This window comes from Cimex lectularius, unplaced genomic scaffold, assembly GCF_000648675.2.
Source record: "Cimex lectularius strain Harlan isolate CLEC.00 unplaced genomic scaffold, Clec_2.1 scaffold70, whole genome shotgun sequence".
NCBI lineage: Eukaryota > Metazoa > Arthropoda > Insecta > Hemiptera > Cimicidae > Cimex > Cimex lectularius.
The window spans coordinates 573,543-597,034 of record NW_019392651.1 but is presented as its reverse complement, the minus strand read 5'-3'; the positions used below and the strand labels follow the sequence as shown (position 1 = coordinate 597,034).

Sequence of the window (23,492 nt, the reverse complement as noted above, 5' to 3'; positions counted from 1 at the left end):
GTCAGGTTAACCGGCAAAAACCTTCTTTGCCATGCTTTCAGTTTTCAAATATTTCTCGTTACTAAGTGTTATTTGAAACATGTATTAATCACGCCGTTCCGATGCATTTCCAATTGATTTTATAAATAATAAAATTGGTTCTTTAACTTGTAGCTTATCAGTAAATACAATGATAAATTTAATTTTATCATCAATACAATAGAAGTTATCGTGAAGAGATACGGAAAAAAATAGGTTTCAATGCCAAACATTGTTCATTTGACAACTGTCAAAAATTAAGGCCAACCAATATTGATTCATTACAGACATTTTAATGAGTTATCACGATTTTTTCATTTCATAAATGAGGCTATATCAAAAATTTCAAAGGCTCCTAAGTCGTAAAATATATGGGACTGCCGGCCATTAGAGACGTTAATCTTTGATTTTTAAATTCAAACCAGTCTGTCATTCAACCGTTTCTAAATTACTACACAAATACACAGGCTTTTTTTCCAAAAGAAATTAAAACAGTTAGTTAATCCACCGTATATACAATTATCTGGATATTGAAAATCAGCGTCATAAAGCAATAGAATACAATAATATAGTATTTAAATTTTAATACATGCTACTACGAAATTTTTTATTAAAAATTTAGATTTAGCAGTAGCTTTGCATTGTTTATGTTTATTTCTGTTTATTTAATGTCTGGTGTAGATGTAAGATGTGTCTGAAAGTATGTACACTTTCCTCCTATAAAATTATAAAATGTGTATAAATAATTCACTGTTGATTTCACTTATCTACAATCGATATGTGACATTCATTATATATTTTCGAACTTTCCATTTTGACCAATAGAAAAGTGGTTATACCTGGTTGGTAACTGGTAAAATCTAAATAAAATCGTTGTTCAGACATACAAGTAGTAAATTAAATGTAAATACATTTGCAACATTGTTTCCCAATTTGTGTAAAGTATCTTTTCGATGAATGCCTGGGCCGAGAAGTTACGGTAGCATTTTTTACCATGGTTATTACGACTTTTAATGCAATTATATCGTTGTTTTGTATAGGCACGAAATTCAGAACTTATCATTCGTAAGTGAGAAGCGATTTTATTATATTGCAAAGGCTCGAATTATTCCTTCCACTTTTCCGGAAGTTTAACAAGTCAAGAGACCCGCAGCTAGAGTGTTACTCAAAAGTAAAATATAAAAGACCTAGGTGAAGCTCATTATAAAATATCGACTTGCCTCAAGTAACCCAATCTTTAAAGTTTCCCCACGGTCTCTTTTACAGGTAGTTTTTCTTTGAGGGTCGGAAGACAAGGCTCATTCAAAGTTTGGGCCCAATGTTTAAATTAACTCCTGGGGGTTCGGATGTTCGGGCTTTTTCTCCTGCTGACGTCTATTTGTGATGCCTGGAATGGCATCTGTCCAGTTATTTTCAGCCTGCCGTTTAATTCCGATAAGGCCCCCAGTAAACCTGTCAAAATCGTCTATTTTAGAACTGCATTCAGCCGCAAGACAAAAATCCAAAGAAAATTGAGTCTCATTTCTGTATTTCTTTTGTTTCAGATGCATCATCCCATTCAAATGAAGCCTGCCGACAGTGAAAATAGAAACGGTAAGTCAATTCACACTTGAAATCTTTATTTAAAGCACTCCAGTTGCCCTCATTACACACTTTTCGCGGTTGAACTTTATTCGCTACGTACATCGGAATCCCTGTCAATTTAATATTAATTCAATTATTAGTCATTATTACACAATTAATTAATAATTCAAATAATGTTTTAATCTTATAAACTGCGGTAGCCGAGTGGTTAGACAAAGCTAGTAGACCCCGTGGTCGTGGGTTCAAATCTACCGTCACTCCTGGCCACCCCTTACCCCAAAAAACCGAACAATTAATGGATGATGAGCTCTGATTAATGTTGAAAAATAAAGCCATTAAAAAATGTCATCCTGAATGTGTTTTTAGCAGACTTTTTTACTGAAAATTTTATACAACTGGTCTTTTTTTTCTTGTTAATATAAACTTATTTAGTTCGCTTAAAATTTCGATATGTCTTAGCGCTTATTACCAATATTACATCGATCTGTAATCTTTGATATATTGTATATTTTAATATTTTGCAAGCCGCTATGGTGATCGAGCACAACGAGGAACAAGTTTTGAGTTTTAATCCTCTTGATACCCCTCCCACAGTCTAATCGGGAGAAAACTTTTGTAATCGCTAAAATGAATTCAGTGAAATGTTTAATAATCAGCTTAGTTAAATTTTGAAGGTATGTTGGAAAATTGAAGTAACGTTGGGGTGATTTTATGCTAATTTTCAACTTTAATTAATTCTTAAATCCATTACAGTTCGTGATCCGATTGACCAATTAACATTTTTCAATTAATTAATATTTATGAAAGGTATTGGTCGAGATAAAAAAGTCGTGTCACGAGCGGGATTTGAACCCACGATCTTCGGCTAAATACGCCGCTGCTCTACAACTTGAGCTATCGTGACTTCGATCCGCTCAATTAATTCCGCTTAATTAATTAAGTAATTCATGTTATACAATGCGCTTTTTATAACATTATCAATTAAAAAGCCAACTTGGCAAATACCACTGGGCTATCGCGTTCCCCGCTTTTTGTATCATCATTTTGGGCTAACCATATGATACGATGAAATACATGTGGACGTTCATTTGAATTTTAACAGAAAACCCGAATGTTTAGCAAATATTCTCACTTTGGTATTTCATTAGTTGTTAAACATGAGAAAACCTTAATGTACCATTTGTTTCAAAGGACACCATGTAATTCAATGTAAATTCTCAATCAAATTTTTCTTCAATTCTATCATGGATTTTGTACAATTAAAAAACAAATCTATTTAAATTTTAAAAAAGGCCACCATCCGCCAGGTGAATTAATGCTCTATCGCAAATTATTTGAGCTAAATACCATTTAGTAAAATAATTTGACGAAGTCGTGAGGAGCGGTCAGGAATGAAGTAGTTTTGAATAACAACTTTTTTCCTTTTTTGCGGACGTTTTGACCTTCATTCGGGTCATCATCAGGGCCTGGATGAATTACAAAACATGTTGACTGGAAAAAAACTACAATACAGATGTAAGTATAAATTTTTACTGAAGTATTTCATACTTACATAAAATAAAAAATTTTATTTAAATCTGTATTGAAATTTTTTCCCATCAACATATGTTGTTTTGTAATTCATCCAGGCCACGAAGATGACCCGAATAAAGGTCGAAACGTCGGCAAAAAAATGAAAACAGTTGTCCAGTCTGCTCCTCACGACTTCGAAACATTATTGAACGACTGGTCACTACAGAACACATTTAGTAAAATATTGATTCGTGGTTCAATAAATCATGGATAGATCCGTTTTTAAAAATTGACGTTATAAATCTTTATTGTTAAATTGATTTCTGGCCCAAACGAAGTCTGCCAGTATTTACGGTTCGCCGTAATCCAGACAAATCATATTTTTGTTTTCTGATTAATGATACTATTTTGCCAACCAAACCCAATACAGTATGAAGCAAAATACTTAAAAAATCTAAAAGAAACTGTAATTATTCAAAAGCCTGCACTCATTTTACCGCCTGATCCACCCACAAAGATATATACATCTATTGTAGATAGCATATGTATATGTCTGTGTGTGTGTGTTTTTATGAGTGCTTGCTTTGCGAGGGTCCAATATATTTACATAAATATAGTCAATCTGAAAGTTGTGGGCATAGAAGTATTGTTTTAGAAAAACTTTACTTTTAAAAAAATGCTTTGCAAAAATACTTTTAGAAAAACAGTACTTTAACTCAACTAAAAAGCTTAATTAATTGAAAGATATTAATTGGTCAAGCGGACCACAAAAACTAGTGAATTTAATAAGTTTAAATGAAGTATATCTTCACTAAAGCTCTCCGTGGCCATTTCATTTGTCGCCTAGAATCAAATAAATTACACAACATTTGAAAAATGGCTAAAAGAAGGGAAAATTCAAAGGGGGGGATGAGATGGGAAGTTAATGCCCGAGTGGATCGAAGTCACGATACCTCAAGTGGTACAGTAGCAACGTATCTAGCCGAAGGTGAAGGTCGTGGGTTCGAATCGCGATCGTGACACTGACTTTTTTTATCTCAACTAAAAACCTTAATTAATGGAAAAATATTAATTGCTCAAGCGGACCACGAAAAACAGTGAATTTAGATAAAATCTTTTCTCACTTTTTTTGCTTTATAGACAAATTCAAGGATAAACATCACTTATTAAATTGGGCGCTTGCAATGGCGGGGTAAATGTATTTATATTATTCTGAACATTTTGTCATTTGTAATGTAAAGCATTTTCAGCCATGTTTTACCCAATTGTGGATGTGTTTATAGACAAATTCGGGGATAAACGATAGCCATCAAAACTACATGGCCAGGTGAAATTAGGCATTTGCGATGTCAGGAGTTGGCGTCCGTTCGGCTGTTTTTAAAGACAAGGAACTAATTCACGTCAACCTTGCCAACATTTCAACCACATTATTCACGAGGCGAGGAGGCTAATCTAATTTAATTTTTCCCATCGTTTGGAACGAAAGTGACCGTTCAAACGTTGGCCTCTCCTTTATCCTTAACAAAACAAGTTCCATATCGTTTTCTTTTCTGTAATATTAATTGGTATAATTTTTTAAACCTATTGTGTGATTAATGTTACAACAAAGGCCATTCATATTAAATGCGAGTGTATTTCTTCGCTTTTCATTTTTTGAATTTCTAAAATTTGTTTTTTGTTTTATTTTGATCTGTTCTCCGAGTTAATTTCGCAACTTTCTGTAAAAACAGTACTAACGTTCATTGAGTTAGTAGCCTTGTTGTTGGAGCACTTCAATCCCCCGGGAGTGCTCCAGCATTAGGTAAGGCACTACTCATGATTGCCACACCTAATGGATGGCAATTCGAGACTAATGAGTTGAACACAATTAGAATCGGCAATGTCGGCCTGCCGCCTACCAAAAACGGGTTGTTTCTCAGGTAATTCTTCTCACCTATTTGCAATCTTTTTAAATCTGGTGGATGTTCGACGATTAAATACGTTGCACGCTTAGCTGTTACAATATGGATGAAATTGTCAGCTAAATTACCGCTCAATTCATGTCTTAATTTCTTAAATCTTAAAATTATAATCCTTACCGCCAATTTAACATGATACTCCTATGAAAAACTCTCATCCTGCATTCTAATTCCATTTATATTAAAACAATATAAAAAACTGTCATTATTTCACATTTATTTTAAATTTGTTGGTTAATGTAAGAAAACCTTTTCAAGAGGTTTTTTTAAATAAAAAAGTAAATACATTATTTCTTTACATTTATTTGGACGTTCTGGGAGTTTACACCAGCCGTCATTAGCATTTATGTATAAAAAATTATAGATGCTGATGACGGCGGGTGTAAACCCCCGGAACGCCAAATAAATGTAAAGAAATAATCTATTTACTTTTTTATTTACAAAAAACCTCTTGAAAAGGTTTTCTTACATTAACCAACAAATTTAAAATAAATGTAAAATGAGTTTTTTATATTGTTTCAATTACATGGAATAAGAATGCAGGATGAGAATTGTTTACAACCTCATTTCACATGCTTTTGCTTATACCTATAAATTCTTGTTTCTTATATATTGGATTTTGAACCAATATTTTCTTTACCATAACTAAAAATTTATTTTTCTCTAAATTTTTTAAACATAGCTGCTTAGTTTGCTTCTGAAAATAAAGTTGATCATTAGTTGCGAAGACGATTTGTAAATTTCCATCTTATGTTTCACTTCTTGCCATATTGTCCGCCTTTTCCTTAACGTCGAAGCCAGTGTGGGTCTTGATCCACTCTAGATTTATTTATCAACTTTGCTCGTTACTCATTTTTCCAAGGGTTCGCCTTATTTTTTGGGGGGAGTTGGTTGTGGTTTCTAGGACCCTGTGTTATTGACAAGGCAACTTTTAACAACAGCAGATTCAAATCCTTTTTTTCTTGTGCATTATTTCTCAACCACTCCACGCTTCGTATAAGGCCAGTAACTCGGCTTGTTAGAGCACCATTCTGCCAATTTGAATCGCTTTTAAACCACAACATTCCTGTCTCCGAAAACTACGAAAGTACATCCAACTGCATTATCCTTTTTACTGCCGTCAGTAAAAATCTCGTAGTGGGGTCTTTAATTGATATGATGCTATATTTTCAGTTTTCCCGGGATGATCCGATTTAGCACCACTTATCCCAAGGCAAAGATTTTTTTATTTCATATTACAAGAAAAGAAAGGATGGTGTTCTCTTTATTTGTTTCACATATTTGTACAATTTACTTTATCTTTATATCAATGAGAATAAATCCTGCGAGTGTAACAGCCACCTCCAATCAACTTGTTTTGAATCCCCTTATAGTTCTTAATGCAATTTTGCGTTGTACACTTCTTAGCGTCTAAACTTTTTTTTTGAGTGTCTAGATCCGAATACTAAACTGGTGCCGCCTATGATAGTCGAGGCACAATTGCTCTTTTATAAATTGCATTTGGGGCTCCTTGGTGCACTGTCTTTCTGTGTCAGTCTGCCTATCTATCAGTCATCCACCCAGGAAGTTGTAGCCCACTTAATGTTGAACTAAACGACGGTGGTACATTGTAATTAAGACTCGGGGCCCATGAAAGGTGTACCTCGTGTCCTCATCCACGTCTCTCTCTCTCAATCCAGGTTCCTTCATTGTTTCTGTGACCGCTCCCAACACCTTTGGTTACAAAATAATGGTGGAGCCCTAAGGGCTAGGCAACCTCTCTAAAGCACAAGCTGTACTCGTGTCGGCCTCGGGTCGGCATGGGGTGACGGGTGCCTTATCAGAGGCACACGAAGGATAGGTTACCAGATCCTGTCTGCGAGAGGGTGCATAACCATCTGTACTACGGGGTAACAGAAATGTTCCAAGGTTCAGCCCCCGTTACACTGGGAATGGACTCGTAGTGGTTCGTGGCGGCGCCCCTGGCGGATACTTAGAGGAGAGGCTGTCTTCTATCTGTGACCTTCGCACGAAATTTGCGTATGACCATCGTTATACACCCGGCCTCACGGGATACGGCGGATCGGACGGAAGCGTATAAGCTTTCAGGACGCTATGATTATACTGAAAAGTCCTTCGAATGCGTGAGTAGTGGCGGATGGGATCGGGTAGTGAATCGGGTGCTCCTACTCGAGTATGCTTTGCACGTAGGTGTAGGCTGAGCTCGATTGGAGGCTTTTACCGTAGGCGGTCTCCTCTAGGGGGTTGTTAGCAATTCCACTTTAAAGAAAACCACGGCCGGAGCGGATCCGGAAGTTTCTATGCTGGGGAAGCTCAACTACTCTGGGAGGTAGAGTGGCCTTCTCTACTTAGGGATTGCGCGGGAGACCAGGCTGATGTATTTCGCCTTAGGTAGTCCTTTGCGCGCGGCATACGGTTCGATGCTTAATGCGGACCCGACCACTCGGAATGGGCAAGCGGAAAGAGAGGTTGTCTTGGCCCCTCGGGGCTGAGCTGCCTCTACACCAACGCTGCTGCAGTAACACACTTCTGTCGTATGCGGAGGTGCGTCAGTTCTCATATTGAGAATCAAAACGTCCGATAAGACCGAAAAGGCTAGGTGCGGACGTTAAAGATCCTCATTATCCTTATAAGGATGACTGAGTATACGGGAAAGCAATGTCTGTCGGTTAGTCTGTCTGCCTATCTGTCAGCTTTCTGTCTGTCAGTTAGTCTATCTGTCTGTCTATTTGTGAATGTAAATAAAAATGTAGTTTTGAATAATCGAATAATTTGTTGTTGTTTTCACAGTTTCCCGACTAAACCATCAATCAGGAAAAACATGTCGAAGTTATAAACGAAGTAAAACCGGTGAATTGAAACTTTATGGCTATATCCATTATAAATATGTTCAAAAATATTGTTAGCTTATCTTTTATGCTAATACAAGCTTAATACATAGAAGAAGTATCCAGACAGATATACCTATCACGGTAAACAATTAAGTTACAAGGTTATAATTTTAGCCTTGGTGGTTTTGATTTTGACTAGTTTTTTTATATACTTTTTGGCCAATGTTTATTACATACACATTCATGCTTACTAAACAGTCGGTGGGCTTGTCTAAATAATTTTTAGCTTCACAGATTGTACAAATTATCGCGGGAGATTTGATTTATTTACGTAACGTCGTGCTCTTCCCTGAAACTGGATATCTTTAAATCATAACTTTAAAAGCCCTCTGATGGAGAGCGGGCAGCACCCCGAAATCGATTCTTGCCTAATAACGGTTAGGAAAACTCATTTTAAAAAGGACAGCTTAAAATTAAAATGGTTACAAAAATTTCATTTGATGAACGTTTCTACCAACGTACATATATCATTGCAGTATAAATACTTTATATCAAAATTAAATCTACTTCATACTATTATAATGAAGAGAGACAATCTCGATATATAGTGGTCCGATTTTGATCAATTATTTTTAGACGCGTTCCTTATTATCGTAGGAATGAAATAGACATAGTTTTGTCATGTTATTACTGGAATATCAAGTAAACAAACTAAATTTTGTGTTTGTGCATAACGCAACGCAAACCAGCTCAGCGTATTATCTAATAATGTTCCAGCAGGACCATAAATACGCATACACCGACATGAATTATCTTATTACCATTCGTATTAATTTTGTTTCCGTTTATTTTATTTTTTAAATTTATGCTTCGCCTTCAATTAAGTTCATTAACCAAGGGGCGTTGTTTTTTCGTTAAAAGGTGTAAATTGAAACCCGTGGGGGTGGAGCGAAGTTGAGATTTACGGCTGAATTTTCCCCGGGCGAGTTGCCATTGTGGCCCATGGTGATGAAGAAACCGATATAACATCACAATAAAGCAAAAGACATGTGTAAATATAAAACTAGAATTTAGATATGATGTTGAGAGATTTTGATTTTAAAAATATATTTTATGTGTTAAAAATGGCCTTTAAATCCTAAATTAACTAAGCCTAAACATTAACAATATTCTATTGTAATAATTGAACAAATAATCCAAATAATCCCACTCGCCCTTTTTAATTTAGATTTATTGCATTAATAAATATATAGAAAGATATAGAAGGAGTTACAAGAGAGAAATAGGGTTATATAGAATGTGAGAGAGTTTTGATAGTTTTTTTAGATCATCTGTTTTAGATCTCTATTAATAAAGAGAGAGAGTGAGAGAGAGAGAGAGAGAGAGAGAGAGAAGAGAGAGAGAGAGATAGGGATGGAGAGAGAAATAAGGTGATATAGTGTGTGAGAGAGTTATGATTAATTAGGAGATTGTAAGAATAAATCTTTGTTCGAGGTTATATCTTCCTTTAATCGTGTATCTTAAAATCCTGCATAAACTCTTATTTTCAATTTGCATTTTTTTACCAAGTTTATAGCCTCTTTGAAATTTCAATTAGGTTACTAACGTGAGACCCTATATTGTATATTCAAAATAAAGTGGGCAAACTGTTCCAGGTGAATTTATATATAAATTTATACTTAAAAACACTGATAGAAAACATTCATTTGAATAAATATTTGCATGTGTTGTCATAGATTCAATGGGAGCAAAATCGTCATCCCGTTTACATTTTCTAGATGCATTTCCAATTTAAAAAAAGTTATTTCCCAATTTCAGCAATGAATTCAAATTTTACCTTGTATATTTCACGTATTCCGTTAAGTGTAGAAAAACACAGAACCCGTGTTCATATTATGCTAACTTCAAATTAATTGACTTAAAAATATATTGAAAGAAATCATAACTAAGAAGAACAGCATAACATATCTAGTTGCAATATTTATCAATGATGTAATTTGCACCTCCATTTTTCTTGCCTTATTCACTTACACATAACTAAATTATTTTTAATATAATTATTCAGAAATCGTGAGATGCGGTCTGGTGTGATGTAGGTTCCAGAAAAACATTTTCTTTATCATGCCAACGTTTCGATCTTTATTGAGATCATCTTCAGGGCCTGGGATTTTCAAACATTGTTTACATTTAACAAATACATTTAGGATGGGGAAAAGTGAATTTATACAATGCAAAATATATTTTTTATATTCAATCAATGTATTTCTACTCACTCAAAGTGTTTGTCTTCTGTGTAATTGTGCCATTCTGTCGTGTCGAGAGTGCCAGTGAGATTTTGCTATTTTGTGTTTATATACGTTAGATTTTGAAGGGGTGGGGAAGGAAGTCGGTATAGAAAAGACATTTTTGTACAAGGCGTCGGCTTCATTGAGAGAAAAGAGCCGACGAAGATTAAATATAAAAAATATATTTTGCATTGTATAAATTCACTTTTCCACATCCTAAATGTATTTGTTAAATGTAAACAATGTTTGTAAATCCCAGGCCCTGAAGATGATCTCAATAAAGATCGAAACGTTGGCACGATAAAGAAAATGTTTTTCTGAAACCTACATCACACCAATCCGCATCTCACGATTTCTGAATAATTATCGATTAACGGTCACTAATCACCACACATTTTTAATATAGTTTCTTTTAGTGCTGTAGTAAATAAACCAAAGAATTTTGTCAGAGATACTGAGAATTAGTACCAAATAAATAACTAAAACAAAATACCCAGGGAGTGAGAAGGATAATTGTGTTAAACTCGAAAAGGAATTAAAACTAGCATTTGACTAACTACATTTTTACCTTTTGAAGAGTTCATATGGGTTCTTAGGCAATGGCTGTGACGAAGTAAATCACAACAAAAAAATATGGATTGGCCAAATCGGATACTTTATCTCTCCACTAACCATTTATTCAAGCAACTACGTTCTCGTAAATAATGTAAGTATGCCAATACCTTCCACTAATTCAAACGGAGGAAATGCCTGATTTTCACTTTCCTTCATTAACTTTTCATTGTGTTTTGCCTAATATTAAATGTCGTCTTAGAGACATAAAAGATATGGATGTTTTTACTCGATTTTTGTCAAAACAGAGAGGTGTAAAACATAAAAATTTACTAACATTATTCTATTTCTTAGTACAATTAGTGAATTCATAGTCAACGACCAAAATTAATTAATGAAAATAATTCAGTAAATATATCTCAGTCTGATGCAGCCTGTTATTTTAAATTGTTCCCGCTTACAGGTGTACGGTAACTAATCTCGTAGTAACTGTCGATTCAATGGAGACCAAATTCATTTTTGTACCCTGATCAATGCTCATTAGTTTAATTGACTTGCCATATCTAACATAATTTGGGAAATGACACTTTATAAAGTGACGATTTCAATAATAATATTTTTTTTTAATCGTGTTTTCCTACGTGTTGACTACTTGTCGGCTAAACTAATCTAGCAAGAATCCTCTTAGCGTTTCAAATCCCAAAGGTCAGAGTATTTATGAACAATTGTGAAAACATGATTTCCGACCCGGACGCTTTATAAATAAACCGACCTCTTTCTAAACAAGGAAAACTGTTTTCAACTGTGAAAACCACTCAACCTTAAAAATAGTTTGAAAATTATACAGACTAATTTGCGAGCGATGCATTCTGTTAAATATACTTGCAGACATAAGCAAACAAAGGTTGTTAAGATACAAAAGCCTATATTTAACAATTCTAACATCCAAATGGGACAACTTCCTGGATATCTTGACCGAAAACCTTTATTAGTTGTTAAATTGCAAAAATTGTGCTAAATATGATATTTCCCTCTAATTCCTTCTAGTTGTAAAACTTCTAGGAAGAAAAATGTTTAGAAGTAATTTGAAAATTTTTTTAAATTCGAATAAAAATGAAACAACTTGTTTTGTCTTGTACATAATTTTTAATGTGCGGTGATAAATGACCGTTAGTCGATTACTAGTCGGAAATCGTGAGATGCGGTCTGGTGTTATATAGGTTTCAGAAAAACATTTTCATTATCGTGCAAACGTTTCGATCTTTATAGTGATCATCTTCGAGGCCTGGGATTTACAAACATTGTTTAAATTAAGTTTTTGTTAAATTTAAATAATGTTTATAAATCCCAGGCCCAGGATGATCTCAATAAAGGTTGAAACGTTGGCACGAAGAAGAAAATGTTTTTCTGAAACCTACATCACACCAGACCGCATCTCACGATTTCCGAATAATCATTGACTAACGGTCACTAATCATCACATATTTTAATAGATTTAGTCTTCCCTGATTCGTTCAGTGCTGTTTATTTTAGTTTCATACAATCACATCCCCATCAACATTTAGAATCAACTACATATTTGTTGTGGTCATCTTTACACAAAACACCGAAGATGGTGAAAAGGAGAAACAATTCTGACGAATCAAGACCGCAGACCCTTAGCAGAAATATCACAATATTTTCCAAAAGTTTATAACTTTATCAACTTACTTAAATATTATATATAATTATATATAAGGTATTTCTATAATCCAAACAATGTTCGTAAATCCCAGGACCTGAAGATGATCTAAATAAAGNTTAGTTTAAGAACTTTTAAATTTTAAATGTTATAGGTACATAATAAATTTGCAACCCCGAATAAAGTAAATTATAGTTTGTATATCTATTGTAAATGCTAGTAAAACAGTTATAAATACTGTACATATATTAGCTATAAATAGATAATTACAAGTAAAAACATTATTAAGATAAAAAAACTGTTTAAATCGTTATAGTTTCTCCCCAATGAAAGCGAAACCACAATTAAAAATCCGCTAGACCTCTCGACGGCCTGTGTATAGTAATATTTCGACAAATTACACAAACGTCCGGTGAAACGTTTAACTCAACACATTAAGACAAATTTTCGAAATTAATTAAATATCTCTTACCTCTCTCTTATTCAATACTACTAATAATTCACTAGTTTTCGTGGTCCGCTTGACCAATTAATGTATTTCGATTAATTAAGGTTTTAGTTGAGATAAAAAAGTCAGTGTCACGAGCGGGATTCGAACCCACGACCTTCGGCTAGATACGCCGCTGCTCTACAACTTGAGCTATTGTGACTTCGATCCACTCGGACACTAACTTCCCATCTCAACCCCACCTTTTGAATTTTCCCTCCTTTTTGCCATTTTTAAAATGTCGTGTAATTTATTTGTTTCTCGGCGACAAATGAAATGGCCACGGAGAGCTTTATTGAAGTACATTTCATTTTAACTTATCCGCTCGAATAAAGCCGAATAAAGAAGTTAGTGTCCGAGTGGATCGAAGTCACGATAGCTCAAGTGGAAGAGTAGCGGCGTATCTAGCCGAAGGTTTTGCGTTCGAAACCCGCTCGTGACAGTGACTTTTTTATCTCAACTAAAAACCTTAATTAATTGAAAAACTAATAATAATAAACGATATCTGCTTATATAGATGTAGGGCGTTTATAATTTGTTCAGATTTTTTCGATGTGAGTAAATATATAGATATATTAGATAGATATATAGATATAGAGATTATATAGATATATAATCGATTTTTTGTTAATTAATTTATTCTTTGTTGAAAAACAACACACAAGTATTTCTGGTGTTACGTTGTATTGCGCAATAATTTAAATAAGATTTATTACATATTATATAATGATCCCACGGGTCAACTCTTTTCGTGATTCAGAATAGTAGAGCATTCCATTACCCTGCAATTGTAGAAAATGTCCAAGGCCTCATCAAATTCACCAATCGGCAGTTTCACCTGCGAGATAAACGGAAGAGAAAGTTAAATTTCCTCAGATTCGTCAATGTAGTCTGGGCCAGGGGATTAAAAGCCTGACTGACCTCAGATATTTATTTCCCTTCCCCTTTCAAACATTTCAAACACGAGGGGGATGATTCACATTCGCAAGCATCTTTTAATTTGAGCCCGAGGGTCCGTCCCGTCCCGCCCCGCCCTCTTATCTTCACCCTCTTTAACTTAATCAGTTACATTGAACATTTCCCCTGTACAAATTTCATGGATGGTTTATTGTCCGGCTTTTTGGAGGGAGATGAATTAAACTGGATAATTATTCTGATCGACAGGAATTAAGCATAGGGTGATAATTATTTCGCATTTATCTAATTTCCTTTATTCAAGTCCTCACAAAAAGTATTCATCCGATCGGAACATTGAACATACTTCATAGTCAATTATGCAATAATAATAATAAAAATTCAATGTGAGCATCGAACTTTAAAATAATTTTAATTATTGCAAGTAAAGGTTTGCAAGGTGTTTGAATAAATAAAAATTTTGTCGTAATTTAAACGTTATATCTAGGATGTTTACCAGAATGTTGTAAGTTAGAAGCACAATTTTTAAATAACCCTAACCATATTAATTCCTATAAATTTCACATCACTTAAAAGTGTTTGTCACGCCATTTTATTTAAAACGTTAGATGTATCAACCACTTTTTTACATGCGAATAATCTGGATCTCTGTATTCTGTGGATGAAAAACAATTCAATTGTTATCTGTCATGTTTTCAACCTATTTTAAGGCCATCATCTGAAGAAAACAATCTTAAAGATATTTAAAAATTGACATAATTAAGTTTTTAGATAGATTCGATTTGTCAGAGTATTCGTACTGAGTATTAAATATATGTTCAAAGTGTGCTTAATGAACAATTTTCGAATTTTCTGCATATTTTCTCATATGATATAAAAGATTCTTATTTAATCAACAAGTCCCTATAAGAAAAGGATTATTGTGCAACTGAGATTTGTCAATAAAAATGAAATTAGACTGTATGTAAAGGGTAATGCCCATCTAATAAGATTTAGTGACTTATGCATTATGTGTAACCTTAAAGCCTGTGAAAGTTTGGCAATTTTGGAAAGATTTTTTTTGTCAAAAATGTTAGGATATAAAACAGCATTTCCCCGAACCATTCATTTCAAATGCAGTGTCATCGAGCCTAAATGAAAAACAGTTATCAGCGTTAACAATCCATAGTAGGAAACAAATGGATATCTGCTTCTTTACAGATGAAGTGCCCAAATTGCTATCGTTTATTGTAAATTAATAAAAATTTAAAAAACATCCCGTGTTATTGTATCATTTCTTTGTAATCTCAGATTCTATTATTTATCGTGTAAGTTACTTATTAATTATTTATTTTTAAAAATTATTTTAGTTATGCTTTTTTGTGGGGGGGGGGCGTCGGTGGCTTCTGCACGCGCACTGCAGTCATAAAGCGACGCATTGACCTGTTCAAATTCAAATTTCGCACAGCCCCAAGTAAGTAGTCTGGCAGTCTTATAAATGAATCCATGGACTCGAGGATCGTGGGGTGACAAAACAACATATTCACTAATTACATCCTGCATGTATAACATTTTTTTTACAAATATTGTAACATAGATTCAAATCAATTTTTAAAGAAAAATTTACACATTTCGGCCTTAAAAATCAGATTCGAATAAAACTTGTTATACATTCAATAACATAAAACAACGTTTCATAGGTTTTTTTGTTGACGTATGCGTTGTGTAACTTGTAATTTTGTTTTTCTGATCATCCATGTCGGAAATATTCGTCATCTTTAGTTCTTGATGTGTTTTTTGTCACGTGTACACGCTTTTAATGTATAAAGGAGTGAAAGATTTTATAGACAAAAAAGTTTTGTTAGGTGGACGATGAAAATAGTAAACGACCTAACTACAAATCCAAGGTTTACTAAACTTTCAAGTCTCACGTACTTCCATAAAATTACGGAATAAAACATATTTCAAATGATTAATATTATCGAAACGTAATTTGTACTACAGTAACCGACAAAAGAACAAGTGGGGGGTGAGCGTCGGTGGCCGCAACGGTTTAGGCGTTGGCCCGGCGCTCATCACTGTAAGGTAATGGTCCCCGGTTCGAATCCAGCGGCCATGCATTCGAACCCGACATACTTACAAATTGGCTTTTTTTCAAAACACCGGCACCCCAAGGGTTGATATGACCTCTGCTGTTGCGAACCCACGTTTAAAAAAAAATAAAATAAATAAAAAGTTATGTTTTGTTAAAATGAAAGTTTTATAAAGAGTTATTTTTCTTTAACTGTTATTAAAAGTAATTACTATTATTTTGCATCAGCAATTCCAGACCGCCTATTTAATTGTTATAATTTAATTACAAGGCAATGTAGTATTTTATATTTACCTAATTAGAAAATACATTATTTTTTTATGGCGTTGTACTTATTAGATTAATTATCGTTCTTTGTGAGACATATTTTAAACAGTGTTCTTTACCAGACAGTGTTTGTGATTCTTTACTAAACCAGTAATTTGCAGTTAGTTAATAAATAATAACATACTTATGCGAAAAAAAATACAAAGTAATATGGCCGTTATTTGACCAAGAATGTTAGAAAACCATATTTTCTGTTCAAATAGTCCTTTTTAATTAAAACATAATAAACATGATATCATTCGTTCAAGGAAAAATTTCGTTGTTCAATTTGTCTCTTAAAATGATTCTTTCAGAGCTTTTTTCAGTTTGAATCTTGACACGAAAGTTTTCAGATTAATGTATGATTATTAACATTTCAATAATTGTAAACAATAATAATTTCCAATAAAGCCATAAAATTTGATAACATGTCACTTTCGGTTTTTTCGGTACATTAATTTCGAAAAGCAGCAATTCTGGGTGGAAATCGCTTTTCAGTGGTGTTAAATTTTAACGAACATTCCCTTGGTAAAATTTTTTTTATTGATCGTATATTAAAAATAAAACACGTCTTTTTGGAATTTCAATATACCTCTTAGTAACCGAGAAGGTTAAGACTATTTACGAATGAAAAATTATTGACAATATCCTGTTAGTCTTGGAAAAGAATTATGTATAATAATATTAACGGAATACTGGACGATGAGCTAATCTGCCTATTCTAGCTGATGTTCTGAAATCGGAGTAGTTTTATCCACTGCCGACTTTGGGTTATATTCAGTAACACATCTTAATTTTAAAAATAATAAACACATCTATCAGACTAAAGTAGTCAACAGTCAACGGCCGTTTAAAATTGTTTTAACACTGTGCTAAAAAAAGACTAGTTTTTAAACTGGTTAAAACGAAACTAAACTAGGCCAGTGCAAAGTTTTAAATATATATGTATATATAATATATATATATATATATATAATTACATAAGCCAATATATTTATTTATATAAGCTAAAACTAAACATGCCAAAAAAATTTCAGATCTCTCCTGTTATATATATATCATGAGAGATCTGAATGAACTGGTTGTTTTTTAATAAAGTAGCCAAATTTTTTTGACGTGTTTAGTTTTAGCTTGGCAAGTATTTTAATTTATTGCCCTACTTAATGTCTTCAATGTTTTGGATGTGTACTATGTTTGATTGTGTACGAACCCATGAGATATTTTGTCCGCCATTTTTCGTTTAAGACGTTTAGTGAGCCTGTTGAAAACCTGTAACGTTAACATAAAAAAAAATTCTATTTTTTTAATGCATTGAGCTTTATCTTGCCGTCAAACAATTAAATTTTAAAATATTCTTCTTCGACAAAACGTTTGATTATTGAATTCCATTGTGCGGTTTGCAACCAATGAAGCCATTTTACAAAATCTTTTATAAATTTAACCATTACTGGAAGTCATTTGCGACTTTTTGTGAGCATATAAGCTTCCAATTAAAACCGTGCTAAATCGCTCCATGACAAAGGCCGAAATTTACCTACAGTTTGCTATAGTTTATGTACGGTATAAATGACTAAAATTGGTTTATTTGTTATACTGTTAGTATTGTAAGTTAGGAACAACGTCCGAATAATTTGCCAGTTATTTTGGTTTTCTTCTCTTAGCCACATACGCACAATATTCTCATATATTTAAGCGATATTCTTACTGAATTATAAAAAATGGATATAAATACGCCCCACGGTACCACACTTCTGTAGATGTAATTTCGTCGAGCTCATTTTCTATTTGTTCAATAAAACATTAAAATCTGGAATGTATCCAAACTTTTTGTAGACTAGTTTTATCACCCCACGAACAGTGGGCCTACCGTTTCCAACTGCAGACCTTTTTCTAAAATCTTGTACATTCCCAAAATCTTTGGGGGGAAAAATGTATATCCAATAAAATTACTCCGTTTTAAGTTGCTTGTTTCGTGTATTAAAAACTTTACCACATGCAACAATTTGTCCCAAAATAAATAAATTTTATTAATTTTTGTTTTGAAGTTATTTACTAGGTTTTTAATTTAGGAAAAAAAAGAAAGAAAGCTGAAATTAAATTATCAGTAAACAATTGGTTTATTACAGAGTTGGTCATACATGAACAAATATAAACTCTTATTATAATAATTAGTTAGATTAGAATAAATATAAAAATAAAACATTTTTCTTATTTTATAAATCTCTTATTGCTTGTTTTGTAAATTTAAAACTAAAAAAAATTTCTTTTTTACAATAAAAACTAATTAAAAAATAAAAACTAATTCTTTCACCATCAAAATATATTGGGTTGTCCGGAAAATAATGCAGGATTTTAAGTTTTCATTAAAAAAAATCTATATAAAATATTCTGTTTACGTTTACAGGATTACNTGGGAAATTATTTTGATTAAAGAACATTGCTTTAAAGTAACTAGTTTCTTTTTTTTTGTTTAATACCAAAATCCTGCATTATTTTCCGGACAACCCAATAATTATAAATCAAAATTTAATTTTCTTCTCTAATTAACACAAAAAATTTCTTTCTTTCCTTTTTTTCTTTTTTTTCAATATATTGTAGGTACAGTACGGCAGCGTTGCTTGACATAGATGTTGTTACGTTCATATTAAAAAATTTTACAACCATCATAGCTTCTCAATACAAAAACCAACTCAGATCTTCATCATCAGATGGATGTGGTTTTCACTGACTTTACTAAAGAATTTGATTGAATTGTCGGTTCGAATACTTAGTTAGCCTGTCCGTATTAATAAATAAAAAAAAGGCTATGGGAATATGTCAACCGTTTCTCGGATGTATCAAAAGCTGTGTGAGTAACAGAATTCCGATAGTAAAATATACTTGTCTCTCTGTTATTTTATCTATTTATAAATGATATAGGATAATGTTTTGAATTATTCAAGTTGAAAATATTTGCCGATGATCTTTAATTTTACACAGTAATGTAAAAAGATTGAATGAAAGTTGGGTGACCTCGATAATTTAATAAACTGGTACATTGTTAATTTTCTGGAGGTCAATGTAAATAAGTTCGTGTTGTACAGTACAATTTCTTCTTCTTAGAAACCCTACTATTTTAATTACAACATTGGAAATAATATTACACCACCACTGAGCCATTAAGGATCTAGGTGTTTTACTGATCTATACCTGGCCTCCATTTTATAAAAATTCAATATATAACATCGAAAAGGGTCAAAACAAGATTTACAGTATTGTACAAATAAAGATACAAATATACTCTCAATCAAACCTTTCGAGATAAGAAAAAACTACTTGTTGTTACATTATTATTCCAAATTTTCACTCAAGCTATTCTCTACTAGCATTTTTAAACAGAATTTCTAACATGTTCCTAATAAAATAAGTAGACACACTCAACTACATAGTTTTCTATGTATGATTATAATAAATTTAAAACTTAAATCGTGTCTGCTCTACATTCAATGATTTAAATATTTATCTCTCGAATTGTTCTGTCAGAAACATCATTTTATCTATCTTTATCAGAAAGGATTTACTTCATGATATTGTTGTCTTGCAGATTCTTCAAATTTGCAATGTGCCGTTCATTAATAATAGTAATATTATTATTATTATAACATCTGAAATGTAATGTGTTTGTATAGCATTCCATTTTTTATATTAAATGTAATGTGTTTGTATAGATTCCATTTCTCATAGTAAATGTAATGCGTTTGTATAGCATTCCATTTTTCATAGTAAATGTAATGTGTTTGTATAGCATTCCATTTCTCATAGTAAATGTAATGTGTTTGTATAGCATTCCATTTCTCATAGTAAATGTAATGTGTTTGTATAGCATTCCATTTCTCATAGTAAATGAAATGTGTTTGTATAGCATTCCATTTCTCATAGTAAATGTAATGTGTTTGTATAGCATTCTATTTCTCATAGTAAATGTAATGTGTTTGTATAGCATTCCATTTTTCATAGTAAATGTAATGTGTTTGTATAGCATTCCATTTTTCATAGTAAATGTAATGTGTTTGTATAGCATTCCATTTCTCATAGTAAATGAAATGTGTTTGTATAGCATTCCATTTCTCATAGTAAATGAAATGTGTTTGTATAGCATTCCATTTCTCATAGTAAATGTAATGTGTTTGTATAGCATTCCATTTCTCATAGTAAATGTAATGTGTTTGTATAGCATTCCATTTCTCATAGTAAATGTAATGTGTTTGTATAGCATTCCATTTTTCATAGTAAATGTAATGTGTTTGTATAGCATTCCATTTCTCATAGTAAATGTAATGTGTTTGTATAGCATTCCAATTTTTATATTAAATGTAATGTATTTGTATAGCATTCCATTTCTCATAGTAAATGTAATGTGTTTGTATAGCATTCCATTTCTCATAGTAAATGTAATGTGTTTGTATAGCATTCCATTTTTTATATTAAATGTAATGTATTTGTATAGCATTCCATTTCTCATAGTAAATAATGTGTTTGTGTAGAATTCCATTTTTCATAGTAAATGTAATGTGTTTGTATAGCATTCCAATTTTTATATTAAATGTAATGTATTTGTATAGCATTCCATTTCTCATAGTAAATAATGTGTTTGTATAGAATTCCATTTTTCATAGTAAATGTAATGTGTTTGTATAGCATTCCAATTTTCGTTTCATTATTTTTTTTAAATCAATTTTTTATAAGCTTTGGTGGACTATTTTATTGTTTTTGCCACTTGATAAGAAACGTTTTTACGTCATTTTATATAAACTTACATCTACTACTCAACTCAGAATATACTTGTTTACCAAATGTCAAGGACAAATTTGGCAGTCGATTTTTCCGGCTGCTTAATTTTCTACCCTCGTATGGGTATGTTTGGGTTGACTGTACAAGGCCAGAACTGTTTACCCTTTCCCCACCCCCGCCCTAAACACGAGGGGCGGTTTGGGAACACAATAACCCCACAGCACCCCCGAACATATCCCGTTTCGAACATTGACTCCGGGCAAATTGTTCAAATGAAAGGCGCTTGTCATAAACAACAGGGCCAGCGATAAACAAAGAAACTCGTAAACCAGGAGAGGGAATGACCTTTGATTTCCCTCAGGGGAAAGTGAAAATATTTCTTAATTTGCTGATTTCTCAGGATAAAGTGAAAAGGAGGAAAGAAAAACGTTACGCCCTATTGTCACGTTGCATTTCAATTTCATCAGGACAATCAGTTGTTGATTTTGGTTATAATTCTAAAACCGAATGTTATCGCTTTAAATTGATATGCTTGTTTTTCCTCACTGAACTTACCAGCGATAGTATTTCATCAGTAGAAATAGAAACGTGGAAATAGCATAAGACAAAATGTTTTGACGGAACGAAGGTGTAAAATGTACCCGTGCCAAATAATTTGGCATGAAGGTAAATAAAAGCCTCTGGGTTTTAAACGGTCTATATCTAGGGCGAAAAGGATAAGAAAAAAGACCTTCTTATCTGAAACACTGCCTGAATGGAAATAGCCCGAACGGCACCATTATCGTACTTTCTCTTTGATTCCTAACTCTTGGGGCATAAACTTTTTTACTATTAAATGATTATCAGTGACTGAAGGTTTCGAGAATCTCCATCTCTTCTATGGTTTATCGACAAAAAACAATCATCTTCCAGAAGTGTGAAAAAATGGAAAACCCAATTAGAACCTACAAAACGATCGTACAAATCATCTATATTTTTATTTTAATTAAATATCCCTATGGATCGTATATGCCTAAATGATAACTCGTGGTATTAAGTATTAGACAGAAATTATTCATTTATAATCTTCATTTTAAAGGCTTAGACTTATTTGTAAACCTTTATTAATTTAAAACATTCACTGAAGCACACTAGTCTATTCCATAATCTCTTGAACGTGTGTAAATTACAATCACATCAAATCAAAAAAGAAAATTTTTTAGTTTTTTTTTTATTTAGAAATCGTGAGATGCGGTCTGGTGTGATGTAGGTTTCAGAAAAACATTTTTTTTATCGTGCCAACGTTTCGCTCTTTATTGAGATCATCTTCAGGGCTCAAAGTGTTTGTCTTCTGTGTAATTGTGCCATTCTTGCGTGACGTGTCGAGAGTGCCCATTTTTAGTTTTTTGTAACATTTTTTTAGGGGTCCTGCGGTAGCCGAGTGGTTAGCGTGAGAGGCTCGGCTCATAGACGCCGCGGTCGTGGGTTCGATTCCCATCGTCGCCTCTGGCCTTTTGAATACACATACAATAATCGTCACCTGAAAAAAAATCGATGTTTTTCAGGAATCTTACTAAAACATCTAAAACCTCTTTTATTATTCTTAACGAAAATCGATATTCGGGGTCATTCCAGCTTACCCTCGTCAGTCAAGTAATTTTTTTTCTTGTTCAGAATTCAACCGGGTTTGGAATACAGAATATTTAAACATTTATTGTATTTGCAGTTCAGGGATGGTTCAGAGTTTGACAGATGTTAAATCGGCATTGATCATATCTGGCCCACCCTGTTGCCAAAACCATTCTTTTCTCTTGTCGAAGCTAATGTTTATTTAAATACATCTTTTCCCATCTATTTCCCTGCCGTCTCTGATGAAGGCGCGATACCGACGGAAAAATGTAAGAACTATGGGAAATGCAATAATCATTTTTCCAATATTTAATTTGAGTTTTTACATAATCAACAGGACTCGAGCAGCGTACTTGTGCCTTAAATGTATTTTTATGTTATGGATATGTGTTCTAAAATGATAAGTTTATCTGCATATATAATTTATTGGAAACGACTCTTTGCCTAATTTATTAATTTTTTGAAGATTATTAATAATAAATTTGTACGTAATTATTAATTTTGTATTACGTTTATTTGGTGGTTGAAGTTTAATTTGAAATTCATTAGTTGCGTGGTCCGCTTGACCAATTAATATCTTTCAATTAATTAAGGTTTTTAGTTGGGATAAAAAAGTCAGTGTCACGAGCGGGATCCGAACCCACGATCTAGACTGGATACGCCGCTGCTCTACCACTTGAGCTATCGTGACCTCGATCCACTCGGACACTAACTTCCCATCTCAACCCCACCTTTTGAAATATCAATTATCGGCTTATCTAGCCGAAGATCGTGCGTTCGAATGCCGCTCGTGACACTGACTTTTTTTATCTCAACTAGAAACCTTAATTAATTGCAAGATTTTCATTTGAAAGTTAAAAAAAACGTCACCCGATGTGGAAATATTTTATTATACAGTAACAACATTTTTTTAT

General features: G+C 32.9%; 1 protein-coding gene across 18 annotated transcripts in view; it reads left to right on the top strand.

Moving 5' to 3' along the window:
* Positions 1-23,492, top strand: part of LOC106667682 (CUGBP Elav-like family member 1) — a 661,474-nt gene that overhangs the window by 531,675 nt on the left and 106,307 nt on the right. For all 18 annotated transcript variants that reach the window (XM_024230661.1, XM_024230662.1, XM_024230657.1 and 15 more), the window contains one exon: positions 1,563-1,611. In XM_024230661.1, the coding sequence (XP_024086429.1) occupies positions 1,563-1,611 (49 nt within the window). The remainder of the gene's footprint in view (positions 1-1,562; positions 1,612-23,492) is intronic.